We start from the raw sequence: 20,123 nt of genomic DNA on the forward strand, positions 1-20,123 counted from the left end.
AAATACAGTATAGACGATAGTGGAAGTATGTTAAATCTGCAAAACTATATATATGAAGTTTTTTTTCCAGCCAAGCAAGTAAAAGCTAAACAGCAAAGCATCCCAAAATGATAGAGCTAACATGACAACCATAGGCTCATAATAAAAAACCAAAGCCAACAAAAAAGCATTCAGTGATTCTAACAAAATTGTAACATGCTCTTAATCAATAAACCCCTAACCTCTAGCTTTAAACCAGCCCGGACTTTTTCTCTATAGCCGCATCGCAATCCAATCACCTAGGCCTTAGATACAACACATAGACGGCAGCAGCCGCCACGGCAACAATGGCTCCAGTAGACCCTGCAACAACTGGCAAGCTCAATCCCTTTGGACCCGTCTCTCCGCTTTCCAAAATCTCCATTTCATTCACAGTCCCATTAATGGCCCCAACAGTCCTCTCCCTCAATCCATTAATAACCTTGTCAGCCTCCACCACATCCTTCTGCAATTGTCCCATCTTCAGTTCCATGGCTCTGCACTTGTCCTCCGATTCCCTCAATGCCGCCTCGACATCGAGAGTCTCCTTCACTTTCTTCCCCAATTCAACACCGTTCTTGGTGATCACCGACTCCAATTCCTCAATTTTCTTCTTGAACAAACTAAGCTCATTCTCTTTCCCATCAAGTCTCTCCCTCATCTCCTCCTCAACCCTAATTCTCTTGCTCTTCTCCTCAGTTTCCTTCACTTCCAAAAACCCAATCTTCCTCTCCAATTCCCTAACCCACTTCTCGCTCTCAGCTTTGGCCTTCTTCAGGCTCTCAAGCTCTTTCTCCAATCTATCAATTTTCGCTCCTTTCTCTCCCAAAACACGCTTCAGCTCCGCAACTTCGTTATTCGCCTCCTCCCCTTCGGCCATCGCCGAGATCAGGTCTTGTTGGAGCCTCGATACCTCCGTCTCAAGCTCCATCGCTCTATTCGCAACCGATTCCAGAACATTTTTTCCCTCGTCGTTCCGTTCGATCTCCAACTCCATCTCCCGGAGCTTCTCCTTCGTGTCCTTCTCGCCTCTCTTCAACTTCTCGATCTCCGTCGTCAGTTCCTTGATTTGCTCATTGCTTTCCTTGTTCTCGCGCTCCAACTGCAGCTTCTCCCGCTCCAAACCCTCGACCTTCCGGCCCATTTCCGCCGTCTGATCGGCATCGTAGAAGGCCTCAGTTTGATCGTCGATGATTTCAACCGTCTTCTCGTCTGCCATGTCTAAACCTACACGCGCACGCACACACACAAGAACAGAAGCCAATCACAACCACAAAATCGAAAATGCAAAATGCAAAATTCAAAATCTCATAAATAAGTTTCATCTATCAATTTTCTTGCAGTTTCAAACAAAAACGAGAATAATAGGGCTTCAATTCTTCAAAGAAATAGAAATAGTATAAGAGAAAACCAAACCCGAAAGCAATCAGCAATGGTGCTTCTACTGATGAAATGATCTGCGTGGGACGAGACTGTTCCGAGTAAACAGGGGCAAATGAGAGTGACGAGCCTTTAGGGTTTCTGCTTCTTACAAAATTCTATTATCCTTTTCCGTCTTCTTTTTCCCTAGAATTACAGAAGGCGTCGAATCTAATCTGTGATGAGGAACGGACGGCTGAGAGTCGTCGATGGTGCGGTGCACGTGCTAAAAGTTGTGGGACCCGTCCCTTTCTGATTTTGTTGATGATTTGAACCACTTGGGTGGTGGACAAGTGGATTTTGCTTGTTGGGCTGGATTTGAAACAACATCTAGCCAAAATTTGTCTCTGGACACCCATCTTCAATCTTTTGAATTTGTAATATTCTTTTTGGGCACCCAATAAATATTTACAAAATCTCAACCCTACCCTTCATTTGGAACTTATTTAACAAAGTTGACAAAAAAGAACAATTGCAATGATTGGCCGCACAACCACCATGGTAGCCGGCGATGACACCTACCCACTTTCTTCCTCCATTTTTATTTTTATTTTTTAATTTTGTACCGAGAGTTTTCAATTCTTTCAAAAATATTTTATTATTTAGAGTTTTGAAATTTGAGACATTCTAAATAATCTGTTGCGTGCATCGGTAATGCGTGTGCGTGTGTAATTTCTGACTGTTGATGAGAAGTTTGATGAGTCATATAATGAGCAATTATCTCCTTCAATTTATAGAGGACTCAATTGTTAATTAGAACACCCTATAGTTTCGAGAAACGGGTTCGCTTGAAACTGTCACCAAACGCTAAAGTAAGATTGAGCCACCTTAGTAGTAACTCAAGTGCGCGTGTACTATTTTTAATTATTAATACATGCGAGGTGCACATATCATTAACGGTCAAAACTCATCGCGTAAACTACTAATCTTAACGAAATCCTTTCCTAGAATCTCTATCCAACAAAATGAGGGCCGATCTTTTAAGCCATCAGATGTAGGGGGAGAGGCCCATTGTGCAGTCTAATTATTGTTGGAAGCAAAAACACCCCCACCCAAGCCCCAATCTCATGTCATTCTAGGCCAAGCCCCAAGCAAAATGGAATGAAACATAAAGCATGGAGGAGGCAGGAAGATGATAGATGAAAACATAAGAGAATGGGCAACGTCTGCAGTATTTTATTTGGTCGCTTTAACTTTAAAAAAAAAGAAAAAATTCGAAATTCCAAGTTTTACAGCCTTTTTTTAAGTTTTTGTTTGCAGGATATAGCGAGCAAAGCACCTTAACACATACCATGAATGTTCCATGAGGGAGGACCACACCTGCCATTGGCAATGCGATCCATGGGCAGAGTGCTTTTCTTTTAGACAAGGCCACTTTTCCTTTGTTTCTTCTTCTTATCTATTTCTTAAATTCATCAGTCTGAGTGCAACTCTACTCAACCAACATGCACATTAACAGTCCACACATGCATGCACCCGTTGGATACAGTGGTTTCCAACTACCCATAAACTTTTGCCTCCCAAGTGGTGCTGTGCAATGCCTTTATGGTCATCTCAACTTCTTTTTTTTTAATTAATGGTATTTCTCTTATCAGTATTGAAAGACATCTCAAGTTTAAAACCTAAGACTTAGATATTAAGTCTTGAACGACCACATTTCATTTTAACGGTGCTCGTAATTTAATTGGAGTAGTCTAATCAATTGTAATAGTTAGTCAACTTAGTTTAAATGTACATTTCAAATGTGACCTAACCACGTCTGGTGAGTCGGATTGAGTTGTACTGTTTCAACTAAATTGGATAAATATCATGATCGTTGTTCGATTAACTTAGAAATGTTGGGATTGAACCACAGTCAACACATACTGTGTTTTACGAATCTCATCTAGAGAGTTAAGACTCATATGAACTTGTTTGAATTCAACTCTAATTATATTCAAGGCAAACCACCAAACAAGAGTGGGGCATGAAGAGTAGAAGGGTTAATGATTAGATATATTATATTGGGTGAGATCGATTTAACTGACCTAATTTAGTTCTAAAGCCCTCTTGGGGTAGTTCCGGGGACAAGATCAGGTATAGAGAAGAACCAACGGTTTGATTTGATTTGAACATATGTTGCCAATAACCAAATGTCAAAAAGGGGAAATCCAGTTAGGTACTTTGACTAAACAAAGTATCATTAGACTTGCCAAGCTAAGTCAAACATTGGAAGGTTGCACAAAGCCACAAGCGACGACATCATCAAGTGTGTCAAAATAAATCACGGCTCAACATCGTGGGTGACCAGAATAATCTTATCAAGCATGATTCAAATTAGGCTTACAAAGAAAAATGTCAAAATAAATCAAAACCACTTAACTAATTGATGTTATTAATGAATACAATGTGCCTATCGTCGTTTGGTTTTTCTCAATTGAAATTTTTTTTCGTTTTTCCTTTATCGTCGGTTATGTATAATGTACATATCTCTCTCATCAAGTCATGTAACATGTATAGAATGAGATGAAAACGTAATAGTTTCAAACCTGTGGAGAGAATAAATTAAAAATTACGCATCAGTTATCCATTTATCTCCACATGGTTACCTTTTCTCTTTCTACTTTAACGCATATGTAATGTAACATGAAAAAGCCTTCAACCTAGATATATTATTATTGCTCAAAATTTATGTCCTTGTCATGTTTTCCAATTGATATATTAAACCTTTTAAGGGGGTAATTAAGTCAAAATACCAAATAATTAAAAGCTACTTTAAACCCTCATTATCCACTACTAATCCATATATTTATATTATTAATAATAATGTTTCAGTATAAGATGCCAAAACCAGTACAGCATTAACTTTTAGTCACTGAGAGTAGCTCACTAACCACATGCTAAACCACCTCAATCTTTTTCATAGGACACTAACCATTAGTTTCCTAAGTATAATTAAACAATCCAAATAAAACAAGAGACATCAGACACCACCAGATGCGGCAAAACTATCATTATCTAATGACAACTCCTAGCCTTTCAGATAATCAGATTTCTGAGCCTACAGTAGCCATGAAGTTCCTGCAAAATGCAAATTATCCGGACATCCCTCGATAGAAGAAGACTGTATGTCCTCGATAGAAGAAGACTGTATATATATGGGAAATAAAATTCATACATCGATGTAATAAAAAGGCATTATATCATTTCTTTAGTACTAGAGAACTTGATCTTTTCCTATCCCTTAGTTCATTACAAAAATATGAAAAAATTAACATTATAAGGAGGAAAAAAAAAAGAAAAAGCTACCCACTAACTACCCAACAAAGAAAATTGAAAAATAAAAAAAAGAGAGGAAAAAAAGAAGAAGAAGAAGAAGAGATTTCATTGGTCTGTCATGGAACCATAATAAGAACCTTCCAAACTCCCAATCAGCAAGAGGCCATAATTAATCAATCAATCAATCAACCTCCAAACTTCCTCTTCTCCTTCTCCAAACCTTCAACAAAGCTTGCAAGAGCTTTCATGGCTTTGAGCTGACCCTGCAAGGCCATTATGTACCCAGCAGTCTCTTCAAACAGCTTGTCAACACCAAGTGACTCCCCCCCTGGCACAATCCTCTGCAATGCCTCAATCTTCTTCTCCACCTCCTCCTCCTTGTCACCATCTTCTTCACCACCATTTTTTACATCGCTGGGCTGATTAGTCTTCATGCACTCTTCCCTTCTCTGTTTTCGGGCTCTTCGTTGAGCAGACTCTGCTCTCAGTTGGTTAAAGCTGGATAAAGATTCATGCACTGCATTACCCATGTGAGATTTTTGCTGGGTTTTTCTTTGCTTTCTCTTGAATGTAGATTTGGAAACTTGGGTTTGAGTTTGAGCTTCCTCCATGAGTCTGAGGGGAGGAAGAACAGAGGAGGAAGTTGTTTGTGTGAGTCTGTGAGGGGCAGACAGAGAGACAGAGAGAGAGACACAGAGAGAGAGAGAGAGAGAGAGAGAGAGAGAGAGAGAGAGAGAGAAGGTGGGTTATGACTTTCTTTGTGAACTGAAGAGAGGAAGGAGGGTGTGTATGAGGTTGGCGTTAAATTATTGTTGAGCTCCAGAAATGTCAATGCCAACGAAGCTTTGGCCCACTAGTTTTGGCTTCCCAATCCCTTGTTTTGGATTTGGACTCTAGTGCTTTTCTTCACCTCTCTAATCAAGCGCGTTGTCTTGTTCATTAAGGTTTCGACACAAATGCCACGTAATCTCTTCCATTCTAATTTGCATCATAAATAAATTATTTGACTAGCAGTGGTAAATACATGAATTTTTCTCTTTCGAATAAAGGTAAAGAAGTTCTCATACGTTTTTCAAAAGAACAAAATTCATACTACTAAACTAATAGTTGATTGCTTGTTCAACCTCTTAGAGGCATTTTAACAAGCATTATTCTCTGTTCCCCACTCCTGCCTTAATTACTTTACGCAAACGCTAGCCTAGTAATTGGACAAAATCAATGGAGAATAATTTGTTGAGTGGGGCCAACAACTCCCTCTCATTCCTGCTTAAGTTCACCTATGTTGACTAGTGTGATACATGATAATTTCGTAGTTGTCACGATTAAATTAAATCTAAATTAGAATCAAATAAGATACTACCGCATCAGTTGATATCTTTTGTTGTATATGAACAAATAAAATATTGTTAATACCAATTAGAGAGTAATAATAACAACGAGAGAAAAACATATGGAGGAAAGAAGAGGCAAACGCGCAGGAGGAGTGGGGGGAAGGAGACTCTCCCTGGGATCAGGTGTGGATAGGTTCATGTGAAATTACAGTAGAGACTAGAGAGCAATGTCAATGGGCTCCACAGTAGAAAACAAAGGGAAAGAGAGAGCACATGTGATCACATGATTTTCTTGAACCTAACACCACCCATGTGCCTCAGTGCCTCCCCACACCCCCTCCCTCTTTCCCTTCCTTCCTGTGATCTACATTACTAGCTTGGCATGGTTGCCAAGTGGCACTCCCATCGGGACCCACCTAGAGCCCCACAAAAATAAAAATCTCATTTCATAAAATTTTATTATAATTAATTTATAAATATTTAGTCTATAAATAATAAAACGGAGGTGGTAAATATTATTATGGGGAAGGAGGTGGTGGTGTTTCCAAGGAGGAAACCAGCGGGTGGTTTTGGTCATTGGGATTGTGTTATAGATTTGGTGTGTTGGGCATATGGGGCTCCGTGTGATCAGAGAACCACCCACCCAAAGCCAAACCCAAGCCCCCTTTCCCTTCTTCTCTTGTTGCTGTCACATTCACACACTACATTATATTTTTACATATTATTATTTTTATACTTTATTTATTATTATTCTAATAAATATAATTAATTAATTTACATTTCTTGGATCACAATCGCAATCGGAAAAGAATCAGATCCTTCCCTCCCACCACCTTCTTCTTTCTTTCTCTTGGAGTTCTCTTCTACTTTCATCTCCTTTTCTTTTCTCTTTCCTTCTTTTTTGTGATCCGTACTCTAGTCAAGTACAAGTTAATGCAACTGAATTAGTACGTTTTACTATGCATCAAACTAATTTAAAGACACTTGATCATTTCTAAATCATTTTCGAGATGCTGATTGCGATTCTACTAGGGTTGATGATTCGACCGTTCACGTGCGTGTAAATGATTGCGATTCTACTAGGACAATCAGACGTTGATGCAAGTAAATCCTACTCGTCTCAACAATATTAATCTAGGAGACACAAACTCTTTAGGATTGAAATGAAAATTGAAACCACTGATTCTTAATGAGAAGTGCCATGTGGTGAAGGAGGAGATGGTCCATCTGATGGGGCTCATGGGGACAAAGCATACGTGCAAAGAGGGGTCCATGACTCCCCATATGGACAGAAAAGTAGGGTGAGGGAATTGAATAATGATGGCATGGAACTATGCGCACCCATCATAATAATTATAATCAAAACAAGAGAAGAGAAGAGAAGAGAGAATTCATCATGCATGTGTAATGTACTGATGATGTGGGTGCATTTGTGTTTGAGTCAGAACCTGTTCCTTGCCTTCCCCTTCTTGCCTTGTAGTTTGTTGCTGGATGGCCATGGCTGCCAACTCATTTACTCCCCTACCTTTTTCTGTCACCAACAGTACGTATCTGTTTTTAGTGATCTTTCAACTTGGACCTGATGCTTAGAGCATGCCTAGTCGTGAGACAAAAGGGTTACAGGTTAGATGTCATTTTGGCCTTTCAGAATGATAGCATGCACAACTTTAGTCTTTTAAGTCATTTTAGTTAGTAGTGAAGGGTTATTTCACCTGCATTAGACATTATCTGACGGTCCAAAAGAACTTAGCTCGAGTGGGCTCGTGTAAGGGTCAGCACAGTTCAGTTGAGTTCAATTTTGGTTCATATGGTTCAATTCGAAATATCTGATTTGATTCGGTTCGTATCTTTAATTGGAAACAGAATCACCCAACATTACTAGTCTAGTTTGATTCGAGTTTAAAAAGGTAAGAAGAACAAACCCAACGAGATCGGAGCAGTCCAATTCAATTTTTGGGCCGTATGACTTTCTTATAAAAACTCAAACCAAACCGTTGGTTCGGTACAATTCAGGCATTGTTTTTCAATTTTTTGGCCCTTCCCTAGTTGCTTGAATTCCATTACTACCCTTAACATTCATTTTCTTAGACGAGTTTTAGTCACCCAAGTGCTACAATAAAAGGTAATCCTGTAGGGTTGTAAGTTGCAACTTCTGCAACTTGATATATGTTTTTATGTAATCAAGGCTGATCCTTAGAAGGCTCGAAGTGACAGAGGCACTTGATAGAGTTGTGGAATGTTGGCCAAATTGAAATATAGTGAAGAAAGAGTTGTATAAGACCATTATATTAAAAATTACTTGTGCAATTGTTGCAGTCAGCGGTAAACCGTGCTTTGCATGCAAGTTATGTTTAATGTTCATATGAACTCCACAAGCAGGTAAGGGGCAGAGAGTTTCGTTTTTTGAATTTGATTGTATAATTTTGCTTACATATAGTTTCTTGAAGCAAGATAAATGTACTCGCATCTAACATAACCAGAGAAAGCTGGCTCTTTAAAGGAAAGCACCGACTGCCTCAATTCACCACAACCTCCTTGGAGCGCTTATCCATCCTCCCCTCGATGGAGCCCTTCCTGCCATGCATCAACTGTGCTCCATCTTCCTCCTCTGCCTCTGCATGAACTGCTTCATTATGCATCATTACCATGACCCGACTCTTTGAATGCTCGCCTAATACATCCTTTGCATGCCGAACTGAACAGTTCCAACCTTGCGGTGGGCCGCTGCAGTGGCGGCCGCAGCGCCAATCCCACCGTATGGAGCCTTTGTCTGCAGGTAGTTTGTGTCAACAGCAATTCTGTCATCATGTTCCACCTTACTGACTCCCACCCGAGTCATAAAAAATGGGTTGGAGTCGATGCTGATAGCTACATCCGGTGCTACATTCGCTGCCATGCCACACTGTGCAGCTTGCTTGGCTTGTGAAGACATGTCCCTCTCGACTTCCACTACAGACCTTTCTTGATTTCCAGCACCAGGTTTGCGATAACAATAAGCAGGAGGGACAGCCTGAGGAGGAAGTACTGAACTTCTAACTAGTGTCCTTCGATCATAGGTATCTTTCATCATGTTTCCATTCTCATATTGTGCAACAGGTCCAACAACTCTTCCTGGTTTGGCTGGATAAGTAACCAAAATCCAGTTAAAACTAAATGGAAAAACAAGAAGCAAATGGATAGCTACAAATTCTTAAAAGTTATTGACCGTACCCAAAGAAATTCTTTGTGGTGTTTGCATGGTTCTTGATAGATTTACATGAATTCCTTCATTGTCCCTGGAATTCTTGTATGCCTCTTCAGCATTTTTCTGATCTTTCAAGAATGCATAATTTTGTTGCTCTTTGGGAGGGACCGTATTTGAATGTACAATTGTGGACCTGTAAAGATATAATGCATTTGAAATTATCATCTTAATCATTGACAATCTAATAAAAATCATACATGCAGCTTTCCTGGACATGGAAGAACAGTACAGGTCATAAGCGGAAGACATCCTAGCACTGTAAAAATGGGCAGAGGGATGAGCTCGACTAATTAGGGATCCCTGGCCAAACCTAACAAGGAGATGTCCCTCAAATCGGGATTGTTTGATATTAAAGGTCAGGCAGTAGCAGGACATTCCATAATGGAGCCCTTAGACAACAACTAACTTGCCTAATTTGCACTATCACCGTGATTACAGTGTACCAGTACTTTGCATACACTGTTTTGATAGCAGCTTGTCAATATGTGAACAAATAAACATAAGGAACTATATTTTACCTCGGAAGAGACACATGCTTTCGTTCAAGTGGAATAACTGGACCACTTTTACCACCATTTTCCTCAAGATGTGCAAACTGCTTTCTGAATTGATCAACAGCACTGTGTACAAATACACACAAACAGTCAGGGAAAAGATAGCAGCATAACGGACCTTAATCAATCTATGCAACAATATTTGAATGTTAAAAGCAACTATGGCTGGTTGAACCTTGGATAGAGAAAATTAGTTCTCTCAGTTCCGTTTATGTAGTCTTTTAGCAATTGAGGATGGTACTCCAATATCTCCCGAAAAATTAGTTCCCGTATGTCCTCCTTTGTGACCCTTCGCCTTTCAAATTCAAACTCCATCTTTGTAATTGGCTGGCACGAAGGTTCTCTCTCAATTCTTGACAATCCTTTAAAGTAAGGATCAGCAAGTGCCTGGTAAAAACACAAAAGGCCAAATTCAACACATTTACCATCAAGCGACTAAATATCCACACTAGCTAGATTCATCACATATGATGCTTTCATTCCAGCAAATGGCTGGATATATGCATTGGCACACATAAGGCATAATGCTAAGAAAGTAGATTGTCTATTACGGCATGACAAACCTCTTCGGCAGTTGGTCGGTCCTTTGGATCAAAGGCAAGCAATCTTTCCAAAAGTCGTAGTGCTAAAGGATCCGCATTCGGAAATTTTTGTGCTAATGACACAGGTTGCTTTTTCCTCATACTAGTTAAGTATCTCCTTGCCTTCTCATTTCGAACCTACACTCAAATAAAGTAGTGGGTTGTGATTATGAGGTCACAAACTTAGGTACTTAATTAAAATAAAATAGAAAGAGAAACAGAATGCATTGCATCAGAAAAGACGGCTTTTCCATACCCGAGATATGGTATCTAATGATGGTGTCCCAAGCAGATCAGTCATCAAATCCAGCTGGTGAACAACATTCTTTCCAGGAAAAAGTGGCTTCCCTGTTAATACCTCAGCGAAGATACAGCCTATACTCCATATATCAATCGCAGGTGTATACTGCATTCATATGAAATCAAAATTTAGTAGGTAGAGAAGAAAAAATACTTTTACTCGAGCGCTAGAATCAAATTAGAATGTTAATTACAAGAAAAATAGACATGCCACAACTCCCCTACACCTTGCAATATGAAACATAATATTCCCATAGTAAGTTATCGGTTCCCATTTCACTCTTCCATTTCAATAGGAGAGGAAATAAGAGTACGTGCCATCTCTCCTCAACACCAGAGAATAACATTACTTAATGTCACCATATCACATTGGCTATCCCCATGTTAAATACATGCTGCAATTTCGAAAATGCAACTGAAATAAATAGAGGGGAAGGGGATATCTGTTGCATTTAGATGCACTAATCTCAGGCAAATGATAACATGGATTGACAGCTGAATTACTAAATTCAGATCAAACTACTCGTAAAACCTTGCCTTATTTAAGCTGTAATGAATTTTAAAATGTTTAAGAAACTCTATGTGAAGCTCTACCTTAGAGAAAAAGGATCCGCAAAGTTCTGGAGCTCTATACCATCTAGTTGCAACATAGTCCTGCAAATGTCCCATTAAAGGTGCAGAAGTATTAGTACTATTTTAAGATGTTGGAAAACGTCCTCACATTCTATGTGAAATAACTCTAGGATAGATAAACAAACAGCATCACAGATTGAGTACCGTCCAAAATATTGTCGTGGGTGTATCATTGAATGCAACTCTTGCTAACCCAAAATCACAGATTTTTAGTTTACAATTTGCATTTGCCAATATGTTCTTCGGTTTTAAATCTCGATGGTAGACATTTGCTGCAGCCAATTAGGTAAGTATCAGATATGTTCACATTCAGTGGGAAAAAAGACATGAAAGAAAGAGGGGAGGGGGACGGGAAAGATTGAGATACCCAAACACAAGAGTACAATCAAAAGGAAAAAAATTAAGAACACACCCAACAGCCACTAGAAATACGATAGACCACAAGAACCTAAGTGCACACATATGCACAAATAAGGGTCCTTATGGCAGGCAGTAAACCTAGCATGGTTTTGAATTATTATTTTTTCCCAAGTATAAAAGTACACAGGTAAGGCAGCAAAGAAATTAGAGAGAAGGACGTACCGGTGTGAATATACTTCAATGCACGAAGCAGCTGGTAAAGAAAGAACTGATAGTGCTCTCGTGTCAGGTCATCATTGGCTTTGATAACTTGATGAAGATCTGACTCCATGAGCTCAAAAACAACATAGATATCTTTAAAGTCTCTTCTAGAAGGCGGTAGCATAATGTGTTTAATTTCAACAATGTCGGGATGTCGTAGAAGTCTGAGAAGCTTTATCTCACGAAGAATACGAGCGGCATCAGATATATGTTCAAAAATGTCATGTATCTTTTTTATTGCCACTTTTTCACCCGTATGTGTGTCTATTGCTGAGCAAACAACACCATAGCTTCCTTTTCCAATAACTTCCTGAATTTTGTATCGATTGGCATCACCATAATCAGAGAAGAAGTCCATCTCAGTTTGATTCTGTTGCATGAATCCCATTCAGATTAGAATACAGTATAAATCATGCACAAAGATGCTCAAACAGATACAATCATGAAGTATGATGCTATCACAACAGACATCAAGAAATGCTCACTAACAAAAGATAAATACAAACAAGAGTACAACAAATAATTTTCAATGACAATGAGCACAGGAGTTTTATGTATTAATATACAAAAAAAGTATGTGCACAAAAACATCAGACTGAAAAACAAAGGTACAAGAATACTACAGACATTTGATTATAATAATGTGTCATAAGATACCATGCAACCAACACAATTAATACATATACCAAATTCTTACATTGCATGGGATCAATTCCGAAAAGGCTATCCTTTGTGTAGCCAACCTATATATTTGTTCTTATATGTTGCACCTTCCAGATTATATGATAATTTCAGTAACCATGACGAAACATTTCATCCCCCTTGTGATTTCTAAGTATTTTATAATCAGATACTTTAGGAACAACATTTAAAAGTCCTAGACATCAACTCCAAACAAATTAAAAAAATGAAAAACAGAAAGCGCACATCAAATACCTCAAATTCCTACAACTATTCCAGCAGTTTCAGAAGTTGAAGACGGGCAACGAAATTTGAAATAAAATAACATAAAATAGATCCAGAAAAACAAGATATTTGAAAGGATCGGTCTGAGAGAAATATCATTTTAGTAGAGAGGAATCTACGCCTGAGATAGAAAGAAGAGAGAGAGCCATGAAATTGGCACATAATGATCTCAAAAGAGAAGCATAAGCATTAAATTCATTGGATGGAATTCCAGAATAAGAATGAAAAGTCATCTTTCAGGAAAATTCCCATTAACTTATGCCGTTATCCATTATGACTGTTATATTAAACAAGAACTGAATCTAAACTGAATCTAATAGCAGTTAATCATAGATGGGAAAAATCAAAACCAATAATTATCAGCTAACAGATGTCCCACTCCATCATCAGTCGAAAATGCCATTTCAAAGCTCAATTTGCACAAAGATCTCAACTTTCACGATAAACAATAAAAATACAAATTTTATGTAAATATTTATTAAAAATTTCACAATATCATGAATCATATCACGATTCGTTACTTGCAAGGCAACACAATTGCACATAGAAAACGTTACTTAAAACACAGTTGCACATAAATAAATAAAATGAAACTAACGGCAATTATTTTCACACAATTTCTGAAAGTCTATCACAAATTAAAGAACTGGAAAATTCAAGAAAAGGCACCTTCTTCAAGTGATCCTGCTGCATTTTTGTGTCAAACCCAGAACTCAAAATCTCGAAAAACTGAGCTAAAAAACTCTTATCCAGCTGAGATCAAGCACAAACAGAAAAAACCCAGGTCTCAAATCCCACAAAGACTCAGCCACATTTGCCCCACCTTCCCCTGCTCCTTATCACAAGCCCACAATCCCACCTTATTCTCAATCCCAACTTCACCCAGCATAGAACCCACACAACCAAATCCCTCATGCACTCCTCGAATTCCAATTCCAATTCCAAAACCTCACGCGCTGAACAAAAGCAATTAGGCAGCCCACCAACTACCACCATAAAGCACCCAACACACAAAGCTTTAACATTTTCCAATATAGATACAACACCCACAAATTAAATAACTCCCAATTGCTATTTAACTTGGTGTTGAAGGACAACAAGAAGAAAAAAGAAGAAAAGGCACCAGTGAAAGAGCCACAGAGTTGGCGTTCTGCAAGATCTGATAACACCGACAAAAGGGTAGAGAGGACTCACAGAGAGATAGAGAGAGAAGGGAGAGAGAAGAGAGAGAGCTGTGAAGAATATAAATCTAGTGGGTGCAAGTAGATGGAATGGTATGCTATCGTAATCGTATTGTATAAACGTAGGGATACGGAAAAGGATATTAATAATGGAGAGAGACAGAGAAACAGAGAGAGAGAGAGCTAGCTACAGCCTACAGAGGCGGTGAGATGAAATTTCGAGGAAATGTAGGGGTTGTTTCGGATATTGTGGGTTTTTGGGTGAGGTGGCAGATTAGCAGATTCTTGTATGGAGATTCCAAATTCTAATTGAAGAAGGATTTGCAAACTAAATTTGCATTTTTGCCCTGCTTAATCGGATTTTTTTGCTGATTCGGAAATCACAAAGTTTGGTAGGTGAGGTGTGGTGTACACGTGGTGGGTTTTAAGTGGTGGGGTGGAGGTTGGTGGGGGCAATGTGGGAAGTCTACAGGGTGCCACGTGGATAAGTGCTTTGGTGAAAATTTGATGATGGTAATCATCATGATCATATTAATCATATAAATATCCATTTATCAAATTTCAACAATATAAAGAACAAAAAGTTTATTATTCAATAAATAAAAACAAGGCAAGGGTGGAGAAAATAGTTAGAATTATGATCCATTATTGATCACTAAGTGATTGTTTAGAGTTCCGCTTTAATCCGTTTTAATCCAATTTAATCCAATCCAATTATAATCAATTTTTTAGGTTTAATATTGACTTACATTACAATTCAGTTAAATCCAACCAAATATTTGTGACATTGTTTTTCTTTTATTCAGAAAAATATATTATCAATCCAATAAAAATGGATTTTGTAAAATCAATAGACCCATCAACATAGAATCAATAACGTCTCAAATAAATTCCAAAATGAGGTCGTTACCAATTAGTTCATAGTGGTATTTATCTTCCAATATTAGACGAGATTCCAAATTCGAATATTTTCGTATCTGTTTAATTTATGGTATTATATTACTCAAATACGACAAATAATCAAAAATCATAATATATATATAGTAATCAAGAATCATACCCAATAAGAAATTAAATCATGCATCACGCATGTTTATCAAGACAACGCATTAAAGATGGGTAGTTTTCAACTTCTCATTAAGAATCCACCTAATTTGATAAATTATTTTTAATAGTCCGTATCAATTAGTGATTACTTGACACAAAATCTAGTTTCCATGTGCCAACACTTGAATGGTCACACTTCCTATATTTAATAAGGCTTATAGAGGACCACCCAAAAAATAAGAACCTAGACATAATTAGCCAATGTGTTCTGCACATTATTTTATTTTAATTTTGTTTTTACCATATAATAACTAGTTGTAGCCAATATGTTTCCCATACTATATATATTAAAGAAAATGAAAATTCCATACTACCAACAAATCTTATACATGTATCCGTTTGGTGCTTCATTTTTTGTTTTATGGGTACTTGAAAGCAAGTGTTACACCTTCCAACATGGACGTTTTATCCAACCTCAATTGACTTTTGGTATTGGATCATGGAATATTCTAAATAAATATGGAAGAAAAATTAGCCAAAAATTTATTTATTATAAACCATTTACATATGGGAATTGCACCATTTTGAGAACGTACCCGTAACTATATATATATATATATATATATAGTCTTTATTATTATTCAAGTGAGTTGATCAGGAGACATCTTCCAACAAAATGAAGACAGATACCGCTAAACGAAATGGTAGTTGATCAAATTTAAATGTAGCTTGAATATTTGGTGTTATATCTCTCGTCCAACGATAAGACATTTTACCAACAGAACTATATTAAGAAACGTTTGAGATATTTAGTACAACATTGAAGAAAACTATCTAGCAGTTGAAGAATAAATATTGCAAGAAATCGAAGGGGTGAAATACATATACATATATATATATACACACAAACATCTTCCTGTTACAAAAAGGCAACAGAAGAACAGAAGAACAGAAGACAAAAAATGGATCTGAAACTCAATTTTCAAAGAAAAGCGTCTCCACAGAAAAATAAAAACTGCGTGATCCAAAACCATCTTGATCACTTCAAATCACTTTTGAAGTTTTGGAGTGGGGGTGGAGGCAGACCTCAAAAGTTGGGAGACACAATGCCAGCATTTCTTTCTTTATCAACATGCGATGTGGGGCATGTAGGCATCCATTAACCAATATTATTTATTTGAGAATAAAACCCTTGTTTTTTTTTCTTCCTCCTAAAAGCAAAAGAAAAGTTGTTTGTCCCTCTTCTCGATCGGATTTTCTCCGTTGGGGGTTTTTATGGCAAGGTTTTAATGATGCCACTTTGTAGAGAAGCCAGGAACTCTGGTTGTATTGACGTCGCTTCTTTACGAATGAAAGTTCTCATTTTGATAATATAAAAAAAGTTGTTTGTCTCTCATGTCTTTCTAATTTTATTTATTTTAATGAGGGGTTGCCAGTTTCTATCACAAATAAATTATATGTTTCCTTGTGGCTCATATCAGAAGACAAAATAGGTACTAAAAGTATATGAATATATATCCCTTTCTCCAATAGCTTGCCGTGAAAACTCCACAAGCCACTGATTGAAGGGGAGACGATTTTGCTGCAAAAGTTAAAGGATTCAAAACAATTAGATTTAGTATAATCCGTTTCCTTTCACAATCAAGCATGAAAAAGGAAGTTGAATGCCGAATCTTGGGCACTAAAAAAAGTTGTGTCGTTTTCATTCAATCATTTTGTTTATTCTTTTTTTATTCCAAGGCTAGCAAAAAGCTAGTAATTTGGTCTTTGATTATATTATTACCTTATAAGTATAAGCTCCTTCTTGTGTAAATCTTTTATATATAAATAGGTCATGCTTGTGCTTATCCAGTCGACACGCATGGAGGAAGTTAGAGCTTTATTCTTAGCTTATACAATATGAGCATGAGGTGAGAGCTAGGTACTAGGGATAGCTAGAGTTTTTCCTTCTTTCTACATCTTTCCAACTTCCCTAGCTAATAAAAACTACTTTTCATCATCTTTGAATATAAAATTTGCAAACGTGGATTAAGTTAGTTAACTAAAGTAGTGTGCTCACCTATTTGCACTCGAGTTCGATTATCTTTTTCATACATTATAATAGTTACTAGTGTACAATTTCGTTTTGATCAACGAAAAAGAAACCCTAACAACATCCTGTCTCGGAACAAAGCATTATTCAATTTTGCACTATAAAATGACACCTTAAGTGCTTGTTCGGCATTTGCTTATTTGGGGTGATAAGTGATTTTTTAAAAAAATTGGGAAGCCCAGCCCATTTGGTAAACTATGAAAAAATCACTTATCGTTAAAAATTGTTGTGAGAGAAAGCTATAAGAGAAAGCAGATAATGAGGTGCTTTCATTTTCTGATTATGCATGAATCAGTTTCAAAGATGCGCTGGATTTGATGATTACGTAGAAATTATTTTTTGATTATGCGGGAATTAGTACTAACAACACTTTTAACAAAAAGTTTACCAAACGCCAAACTGTTTTATTTTACAGCTGATTTCTCTCATAACAAATCTAATAGAGATTATTTTCACAGCACAACAATGCCAAATTGACCATAAGTATTGAAATTTTTACGATTAAATTCTCAAGTTTAGGCAACAAGAGAGTCTTGAACAATAATAATGAGTTTGGAATCACCTCTAATTAATTACCTTGATCAGTTGCATCAATCAAGTGAGTTAAAAAGGCTTAATTTTTGGTAAAGTTAGCAGCATTGTGAAAGGTCCCGACTCTATTAAGATATCATATATAAAATATCCAACTCTTGAATCCCAACGGATTCTTTTTTACATGATTTTGCCCCACAACTCAGATCACCATTCTTAATCAGACCCATGGCCACAAACAAAAGTAAAACAAACACACAATCAGTCATAGGAAAGGAGCATGAAAAAGGAACAAACACAAAATATTCTAGAGAGAGATTTTGAACTTATCCTTAAAAAAAGCTAAACATTATTATAGCATGCATGTGGGAGTTTGTATCATGGCGCACCTTAACTAATACACTTATGTACATACATATATATACAAGATGTTGACGTGGCTGACAACACAATCTAACAGCGACCACATAAATTATGAGCCCTCGCCCCTCGGAGTCGTTTCATGGAAGAAGAAGAATAAGAAGAAGTGGACTTTTGCCAGGAAGCCAAGCCCATGCAAATGCAGGGAAAGCAATGGCCGTGCCCGATAGAAATCCGACACGTCAAGCCAAACCCGCGTGTTGCACGGATCCGTAGTCGAAAAGTCAAATGGGCAGCACCAAATACGTATATATAAACTGTACAAGTAGAGTATGTGCTACGTATTTGTACGGTTGTATAACGTGTTGAGGGAAAAAGGGATATCCCTAACCTCCATCACAAGTATATCCTGTCATGTCAATTGCCCCGCCCACCCCACATGGCCACGTGAACTTTTTCTTTGAGCAAAGTGAGCGACCGGCGGGGAAGAAAAGTAGGTGGATCCTACCTTTCATATTGTGGGTGGGACCTGTGGAAGTGGATCCCACAACTGTCGGTTTTGCAAATTGCATACATGATTGCATCTTCATGAAGGTGCATTGCTCATGATGCTGATGCTCCTCCCTCCTCCCTCCTCCCTCCCCCCTCCTTTCTATATGTGGCTTTGCTTTGGCCTTTTGCTTCCACGTCCATTTTCTTGCTCACTCTAGAATGTTTGTCTTTTGAGCAAAGAAAGCCACACCATGTTCTTTCTATCTACTTTCCCAGTATTTTTGTGGGGTTGGGAGGGTTAGGTGTCCAAATTAGGCTTGCTTTCGATATGATTGTGAAGCGCATCTGAGTGATTATCAACTGTTGATGTATAAAATGTACACCGACAGCTGACAATAATATATTATATATGTATGAAGCCAGAAATTCAAAAAGGACGGAAATTGAATCTTGAGGTGGGTTGTTGAATTTGAGGCTTAAGTAATCAATCACACGCATACGGGGTAAATAACTATCGTTAAGGTTTCGCTAAATCGATTCTAGGGGCGTCGATGACAAAACAAGTATGAACATAAAAAGATAAGAAGATCTTATGGAATTACTTAATCAACTCAAATTGATAATATAGTATCTTTTACATTTGCACTTTGCATAACTCATTTTGCATGTGATCAATTCCATTCATTAGAAAATTCCAGGTAAAGCGTGTACTTGTCAAACGCGTTTGAATCTAGAAAACAGAAAATAGAAGCAAAATTTGCAAACTACAGCCCTGACCCTGAGGCCCTTTGTGAGAGCTGTTTTGAAGCTACTTGTATTTCTATCCCCAAAAAGCCCACAAAATTGATGGATTTGCTGTAGTCCAACATAGCGAGCCCACTTCTCAATTGACCAATCAGAAGGATTTCGATTCCCCCTCCATGGACCATGCTTCATCCACGTATAAAAAACCCAGGCCATGCAGTAATGTCATGATGGAATATGGGCCCCACCCATGATCAGTGATCACAAAATTTGGTTTAGAGCAATTTCTATGCACGCACTCACCAAACACAATTTTTTTAAATTTATTATTTCAAGAGTTTACATTTTTCACTTCTCTCATTTGTTTAATTTGAGAGCAACTCAAATATGGGAAAAAAAAAAGAGGTTATATTTTATCGTATTTTTGGAATATTGAGTAAGAATGACATCCATATGGGATGAGGTCAGCTTTGTCGTTTTCATATTTATTCTCCTTGACCTTGGTCCCAAGACTTGAAAGCCGCAACATGAATTCGGAACACTAGTGTTAATGAAGGATATTCTTTCCAATCCAATCTTACCTACTAATCTATCCAAAACATAACTTAAAATGCAAAGGACCCGTTAGTATATTGGTTTGGAACAAAGGTCATGGATTCGAGTCCTAACATCCTTATAGTATGTGTGAGTTTAGTATATTATCGCCCCATCTCAATAGAAATAGCCTTTGAAAACCCGTAACTTTTATTTA

At 37.6% G+C, this 20,123-nt stretch overlaps 3 protein-coding genes across 4 annotated transcripts; all 3 read right to left on the reverse strand.

Moving 5' to 3' along the window:
* Nucleotides 1-26: 26 nt before the first annotated feature.
* PMD2 (Tropomyosin-like protein) lies at nucleotides 27-1,591 on the reverse strand. 2 transcript variants are annotated; one of them, XM_021956013.2, is made up of 2 exons: nucleotides 1,435-1,591; nucleotides 27-1,245 (listed from the first exon to the last, which is right to left on the reverse strand). In XM_021956013.2, the coding sequence occupies exon 2, from the start codon at nucleotides 1,235-1,237 to the stop codon at nucleotides 275-277; it is 963 nt and encodes a 320-aa protein (XP_021811705.1). In that variant the 5' UTR covers nucleotides 1,238-1,245; nucleotides 1,435-1,591; the 3' UTR covers nucleotides 27-274. The 2 variants fall into 2 exon arrangements, with proteins under 2 accessions (XP_021811705.1, XP_021811706.1); XM_021956014.2 differs by having other exon boundaries at nucleotides 27-1,239; nucleotides 1,435-1,586.
* Nucleotides 1,592-4,601: 3,010 nt separating this feature from the next.
* PAR1 (phy rapidly regulated 1) lies at nucleotides 4,602-5,484 on the reverse strand. Its single transcript, XM_021956039.2, has one exon. The coding sequence runs from the start codon at nucleotides 5,304-5,306 to the stop codon at nucleotides 4,881-4,883; it is 426 nt and encodes a 141-aa protein (XP_021811731.1). The 5' UTR covers nucleotides 5,307-5,484; the 3' UTR covers nucleotides 4,602-4,880.
* A 2,922-nt stretch (nucleotides 5,485-8,406) lies between these two features.
* On the reverse strand, nucleotides 8,407-14,208 carry MPK20 (MAP kinase 20). The gene is made up of 10 exons (XM_021956001.2): nucleotides 13,595-14,208; nucleotides 11,921-12,329; nucleotides 11,483-11,610; nucleotides 11,300-11,359; nucleotides 10,662-10,811; nucleotides 10,388-10,543; nucleotides 10,000-10,211; nucleotides 9,789-9,890; nucleotides 9,237-9,403; nucleotides 8,407-9,146 (listed from the first exon to the last, which is right to left on the reverse strand). Exons 1-10 carry the CDS (start codon nucleotides 13,616-13,618, stop codon nucleotides 8,698-8,700), a joined length of 1,857 nt encoding a protein of 618 aa, XP_021811693.1. The 5' UTR covers nucleotides 13,619-14,208; the 3' UTR covers nucleotides 8,407-8,697.
* Between the last annotated feature and the right edge of the window lie 5,915 nt (nucleotides 14,209-20,123).

Source organism: Prunus avium, chromosome 3 (assembly GCF_965620075.1).
Source record: "Prunus avium chromosome 3, drPruAviu1.hap1.1, whole genome shotgun sequence".
In the NCBI taxonomy this organism is placed as follows: Eukaryota; Viridiplantae; Streptophyta; class Magnoliopsida; order Rosales; family Rosaceae; genus Prunus; species Prunus avium.

Excerpts from the sequence above, each read along its gene's own strand:
- PMD2 (XM_021956013.2), bottom strand. The coding sequence starts at position 1,237 with ATGGCAGACGAGAAGACGGTTGAAATCATCGACGATCAAACTGAGGCC.
- MPK20 (XM_021956001.2), bottom strand. The coding sequence starts at position 13,618 with ATGCAGCAGGATCACTTGAAGAAG. Across the intron at positions 12,330-13,594 it reads AGCAGGATCACTTGAAGAAG|AATCAAACTGAGATGGACTT; the intron begins GTGCCTTTTCTT and ends TTCATGCAACAG. Across the intron at positions 11,360-11,482 it reads CCACGACAATATTTTGGACG|GACTATGTTGCAACTAGATG; the intron begins GTACTCAATCTG and ends GGACATTTGCAG.
- PAR1 (XM_021956039.2), bottom strand. The coding sequence starts at position 5,306 with ATGGAGGAAGCTCAAACTCAAACCCAAGTTTCCAAATCTACATTCAAG.